A 7,500-nucleotide genomic window follows, 5' to 3' on the forward strand; every position below is an offset into this window, starting at 1 on the left:
AAGACGTGTCAGTTTTACTTAACCCAAAAATCAACTCCTTTTTTTGGCGGCAAATAGTCGTGTTTTCTTGATTAAAAATGACATCTACTTATTTTGGAATTTAATAATTAGTAACTATTTGGATCACCTTTTTACTAATAGCTAAAGCAGACATAAAATCGGAATTTATTGAAATAAGACTACAGCGTGCTTCACATTATTTGAACTGGCATTACACTGAATCTAATTTAAACATACAAAGGTTTTCAATCATGTGATTCAACTGGCCTAGGTTCACATTAGCAAGATTATGAAATACTAACAAGACTATCAAATTTTTTTTTAATCATTATTGTTATTGTTATTATCTACAGAAGAGTAAGTACATTGATTATTGTATTACATAAAACTTTGATATCCTGGTACACCTGATCTATGTTTAAAACAGCAAGCTTTCTTATATTAGACTATACTAACCCTTGTTAACAATATAAAAGTAAAACAAAAGTTAAATTTGTTGCTGATCTTTACTATTCACACAATTTCTACTGCATATTGTTAATTAGCATTAAGCACAAATTTTTTATTAAATGTGTGTGTGTATGCGCTTGTGTATATGTATATCGATATATATATATATATATATATATATATATATATATATATATATATATATATATATATATATATATATATATATATATATATATATATATATATATATATATATATATATGTAGTGTAACTGATATATGTGTACATGTGTATATATGTGTGTGTATGTGTATATATAGACATGTGTATAGTATATATATTTTGTTTGTTATATTCTATATAAATTTATCAGTGTAAATTCTATACTAATTTATATAGTTGCTTATTCTAACAAATTTATATTCCATGCTTATATTTCGTCTTATATTATAAGTTTGTGTACTTATATAGTTTTATACTTATACAGTCTTATACTTTAAGTATACAAATACTTATTATTACTAAATAATATTAGTGTATTTAACAATATCATAAAATTATATTTCTTATTATTAATTTATATTTTATTGTTAAATTGCTTAATAATTGCTATATACTTAAAAACAAAATATTACTTAGTTATCTGAACTTATATTATTCAGTTATGACAATAATCTAAAGCTCCTCTTTTTAACTTTGTTTAAAATGGTATTATAAAAAGATAGTATATATACATGCTATATACAATCACAATATATTACACAAATAAATTGACTTACAACTACAAACCTAATCCACTAAATCCTATGCTTTATTATTTCAGCTTTACTTTATCATTTCAATTTGTTGCTTTATCATTTTGTTTGTATTATCTCTATATGCTTAGAAACTTCTAATAGACTTATATGTAAATCATAAATATTAATTTATGAAATAGGGTATTAAAACAATCCTGCAAACTATGCAAAAAAAATGTATCCAAAAACTGTAGAGTCATCCAATATGACTGCTGCTTTTTTGGATTCACACAAAGTGCAATCTAATCAATAAGCATACATATAATATTATCTCCAATCACTCTTTAGAATGATATTGCTCTGACTGTATTTCCAAAAATATACCATTTAGTACCTTTCCGATCAAGAACTTAAGCTTACACTTTCATGCAACAATCTTCCACTAAAGTTATTAAAATCTCTTGAATCTCCTGCTCACATAAAAAGTCTGTATAGAGATATGAATAATGTATATAACCCAACTATTAATTGTAAATATCTTGATGTTACTGAATTCAATAATTCCTTAAATCCTGATACTGATATATATCTTTATCTCAATATTGCTTTCTTACCACAACATATTGACGATATCAGTAGCCTTATTGGTACTCTTAACACTTCCCCTATGGTGATAGGAATTACTGAATCAAATTTATATATTAAAGACTCAAATATAACTGATATTACCATAAATGGATTTAACACTAAACATTGCCCTACTGAGTCCAAAAAAGAAGGGGGTTCTTCTGAATCTAAGCTCTAATCTTAACTATGTAGCTCGTGATGATCTTACAATATATACCTCAAAATTTCTTGAATCAGTTTTTGTTGAAGCTATCAATCCTCATAAAACCAATACTTTAATTGGCTGCATTTATAGTCACCCAACTTTAAATCCAAAAGAATTCATCACAAACCACTTAACTCCTTTACTTGAGAAATTAAGTTATGAAAAAAAAAACATTATATTAATGGGTGATTTCAACATGGACTTAATTAATTATAGAGAATCTCCTATTGTTTCTAATTATCTCCAAACATTATGCTCTTGCTCGCTTCTCCCAACCATTATTCTTCTAACATATATATTCTAAAACCAAAACTCTCATTGATAATATTTTTATAAACTCCTATTTTCATGTAACAATATCTGGCAATCTAACAATTTCTATTTCAGACCACATAGCCCAGTTCCTCTGTATTCCTGGTATTACCCCAAAAAAAAGAATAATAAAATCTCAAGAAGATGCTTCAAAAACTTTGATACTGACACCTTTATACAAGATATATCGAGTATGAACTGGGAGTTACAAATACAAGATGAGGATATAAATAAATCAATGATAAGTTTTTTAAACACATTTGAAAAAGTTCTAGACAGACATGCTCCCTACAAAGTTTTAACAAAAAACAAATTAAACTTAAATCTAAACCATGGATAACTGCTGGTGTTCTTAAATCCATGTCAACCAAAAATGTCATTAATAAAAAATTTGTTAAATTAAACAATATTAATACAAGAAATATACTCTTTGATAAATTTAGGTTATATAGAAATAAAATAAGCAACTTACTTGAACAATTCAAAATAAATGTTATATATTTCCTTTTTTAACAACCTAAACAGCATTAAGAGAACTTGGAAAGGAATAAAAGAAATTATCAACATCAGACCTACTATATACAATATACAATAACTCTTTCAACCTCAAAATAAATGATAAAGTCATCTCTAATCCAACCAAAATTGCTAATATTTTTAACAATTACTTTGCTACTATCCAAGAGAATCTAATAAACAAAAAAATTATCAGTAAATATGATTTTAGAGACTTTCTAAAATATCCTAATGAAAGTTCTTTTTTATTTGAGCTAGTGACTGAAGTTGAGGTGTCGAGTCTCATGAAACTTTAAAACAAAAAAAGTCTGGGCCCAAACAGCCTTTCCACATTTATTTTTAAGCTTATTTCAAACATATTCTCAAAGCCACTTTCCATAATGATGAATAACTCGATTAGAAATGGAATTTTCCCAGATCTCCTTAAGATAGCTAAAGTAACACCAATACATAAAAAAAAATTCTTTACTGGATATTCTAATTATTGCCCAGTCTCTCTTTTCTCAAATACAAGCAAACTATTTAAGAAAGCTATGCACTATAGACTACAACTTTCTGGAGAAATTCAAGTGTCTTTATAAAAATCAGTATAGGTTTAGAAACAATCATTCAACAATTAGTGCGCTAATTGATATAACTGAAAAAATTTTTTGCATGTGGTGTTTTTGTTGATCTCCAGAAACCTTTTGATACAGTTGATCGTTCCATTCTAATCAGAAAGTTGGAGTACTACGGTATCAGAGGCACAACACTCCAATGGTATTCTTCTTATCTTCATAATAGAAAAAAATTTACTTCTATTAATAGGATAGAATCTGAATTAATTAAATCAACAAATGGTGTCCCACAAGGCTCTGTATTAGGACCATTGCTTTTCCTTCTCTTTATTAATGATCTTAATACCTCTCTGAAGTTTTCCACTGCTTACCACTTCGCTGATGACACCAATCTGCTTTTAATAAACAAATCACTTAAAAAGATAAACAAAAATATTAGCCATGGCTTAGCGAATCTACTCCAGTGGCTTCTATCCAATAAATTATCACTTAATTCCAAAAAAACTGAAATTACTATCTTAAAATAAAAAAGCACCTAAATTTCAGATTAAGTGGTCAAAAAAAAGATCCTGTGAATTTTATCAAGTATCTTGGTATCAAAATTGATTCCAATTTAAGTTTTGCATCCCATCTTCAAGACTTAGCACTGAAACAAGGCAGGTCTAAAAGTATGTTGGCAAAATTCGACATTATCTTAATCTTGAAATGCTCCTTAACATATATCATGCTGTTTTTGAGTCTCAAATTAATATTATTTTTATATCACTATTCTATTTCAAACTATTAAAAATATTGCTATTTTTATTATTGTTATTATTATCATTATGTTATTATTGTTATTATAATAATAATATTGTTACTATTGTTATTATTATTATTTTTATTATTATAATTACTAATAGAATTTTTATTTTTATCATTAGTATTATTATCATTTTGATTTATTATCACCAATAACTGGAGTTTTTATTATTATTGCCTTTTATTATTACTGATACTTATATAACTATATTTTTTATAATGTTGTTACTGAATATTATTGAAATCTACTTTTATTGCTATATTTTAATTAGGTATCTAAAAGTCTTAAATTCTAGGTAGATGTATAAAAGTAAATTAAATTCTAAAAACGACTTCTCACATAATTATCATTCCATAAAGTTTTTCATTTAAGTATTGTACTGTTTTGCATTTTTGTTTTTTTTAGTTTCTCATTAAGGTGTTGACTCAAAATTAGTACTTGTACAACATGTAAATATTCCATGAAATGTAAAATCTATTTCAGAATACATTTGATTTTATTTGATTTGATTTAGCACAAGTTAAAATATTTATATTTTACTGGAGCAAAATGAGGAATAGTTTCAAATAATTATTATAATTAGAGATAAACATGCTCCATTTATGATAAACACCAAGAGTTGCCTAAAATTATATATTTTTTTACCCTTTTTTTTAATAGAGAGGAACTCAGTGGGAGATTTAAAATTTAAAAAATTAAATTTCTTGTTGTTTGAAAAAAGCAATTGAAAAAAAGGTTTTTTCATAGCTTGAGGTAAAATGGACAGTATATAAAAATTTTGTCTTAGTATAGTAAACTAAAAAAAATTTATTTAATACTTTACATCAATTTTTAGTCCACATTAATTAGCTAATAGTTAACAACTTACATTAGTTTTATTTCTGAAATTTTTTATTTAAAAGACTCACTCACTCAGTTCATAATAATTAGCAACTATTTCAAAACTATCATAAAATGCCACAAACAAGATTATTAATTATTACTAAATAAAAAAAAGCTCAAATCAATTTAATCAACTAACAATTTATTTATAAAGATTTTAATGGAAAACAAAAATTTTTAATAACAAAGATAAAAAATATTGTTTTAACAAAACAGTTTTGATAAAAAAGATAATAAACATTGTTTTAGAAAAAACTTGTGGTGAAATATTAGGAAAAAATTATATAATGATGAAATTGTTATTATATATATGAAATAATGAGCCAATTGTTATATAAGATGAGATTTTTGCTATGGTAAAAACAATTTACTTAGAAAATGAAAAGCTCTGATATAAAACCTCCAATTGTATGTAAAGGTAGGTAGGTAAGGTAGGTAGGTAGGTAAAGCTAGGTAGGTAAGGTAGGTAAGGTAGGTAAAGGTAGGAGGACCTCATAAAGCTTAGGTGATCAGTAGTACTATCATATTAAAAATACTCAGTCTTGATTTGCAAAACAGATGAGCACCAGTAAAGCAACCATTGAAAGAATGAAAGCAATTATAAAAAATTGCTTAAATTTTTTCATTATGTTATATTGAAATAAAAAAATGAAGAGACCTCTCTAAACCATACATATGGATGCTAAAAATAAAATAAAAAAGCATATTCTTACCATGATCTTCGCAATTCTCTGGTGATTCGTTGTGAGTTACAGTATCAGATTTCGAAGTACTGTTAGTTCTAGAATCAGATTTTGCAGTATTAATAGTTCTAGAATCAGATTTTGAGGTATTATTAGTTATAGAATCAGATTTTGCAGTATTATTAGTTGCAGAATCAGATTTTGCAGCATTGTGAGTTATTGATGCAGATTTCATAGTATTGGTTAGTTTACAATTAGTTTGACTATCTTTAACTGAATGAAACTCCTGACAAATTTTACGCTGAATTTCTTGACCCAATCTCCATGACATTGTAGTAATTGTATTAGTAGACTTTTTAGGAGCAATTATTCGATGTGGCTTTCCTGAACAAAATATTTTCATTACATTTATATTATACATAAATTTTCCTATACAAACATTTATTTCCATTAGTAAAAAATATGCTTATATACACTATCCATGCAGAAATTTTCTAATGTAGACATATTACAAATATTTCTGATGTAGACATTTCCATATATATTCAGGCTTCAGCATTAATAGCAGGCTATAGCTTGCACCCACCTCTACACCTGTGTAAGTCAATTTACGTGGAAAAAATAAACTTTGTTCAAAGTAAATAATTTTGGTTAAAAAAATTTTAATCATATTGATGGTATTTATTTAAATATTCTTTAAGTCTTAAAAAATGTAATTTCAACATGAATGGTTAACTTCAAGTTTAAATTTAAAAAATATACTTGATATATATGTAAAAAATAATTAAAATCAAACAGTTTTTTCAATCAGCAATAACTATTCCATATTATTGTTGTATAATATGTTATAAGTTAAATAATTAGTATGATAAAAAGCAGGCAAAATATATGCAAATGTTGAAAAAAAAATTATCATGTTCAAGTTTAATGAGTTCATACAAGAGTAAAGAAACTCAAAAACAAAACAAAAAACACGCACCCACACACAAAAAAAACACGCACCCACACACAAAAAAAAGCAGTGTGACTTTGAAAAACTATTTAACTTTACAAGTATTTAACTCGTTTATCCAAAGTTTAATTAAAATTTAAACCAAAGTCTTTTTAAACAATTTATCTCCTACTTTTTTATTAAAGTACGATTGTAAAAATTTTTCTTCACAAAAAAGAAAAGAAATAAATGAACTTTATAATAATATATAGAATTATGATAAATTTTTGTTTATAAAATGACAAAATATTGAACGATATATTGTACGAAATATTGTACACACACACACACACACACAGATATATATTTATATACAGCCCTCGGAATCAGGAAAAATAAGATCGGCATTAATTTGCCGACTTTTAATCTGTGTGAGCTCTGCATCAGGTCAGCAGAAAAAATGTAAAACAAAGATTTGACTATAAAACATAGAAACGAGGTCGTCGATTTTTTGCTGACCTCAAACACTTCTAGGTCGGCAGTTAGGTCAACATTGCCGAATGCTGACCCTAAATCCGAGGGTTATATATATATATATATATATATATATATATATATATATATATATATATATATATATATATATATATAGATCTATATATATATATATATATATATACATATTATACATATTTATACATATTTATACATATATATACATATATATACATATATATACATATATATACATATATATATATATATATATATATATATATATATATATATATATAT

At 25.3% G+C, this 7,500-nt stretch overlaps 1 protein-coding gene across 5 annotated transcripts in view; it reads right to left on the minus strand.

Moving 5' to 3' along the window:
* Positions 1-7,500, minus strand: part of LOC100208131 (centrosome-associated protein 350) — a 70,464-nt gene that overhangs the window by 39,221 nt on the left and 23,743 nt on the right. For all 5 annotated transcript variants that reach the window (XM_065790738.1, XM_065790741.1, XM_065790740.1 and 2 more), the window contains one exon: positions 5,805-6,158. In XM_065790738.1, coding sequence (XP_065646810.1) covers positions 5,805-6,158 — 354 coding nt within the window. The remainder of the gene's footprint in view (positions 1-5,804; positions 6,159-7,500) is intronic.

This window comes from Hydra vulgaris, chromosome 02, assembly GCF_038396675.1.
Source record: "Hydra vulgaris chromosome 02, alternate assembly HydraT2T_AEP".
NCBI classification, from domain to species: domain Eukaryota; kingdom Metazoa; phylum Cnidaria; class Hydrozoa; order Anthoathecata; family Hydridae; genus Hydra; species Hydra vulgaris.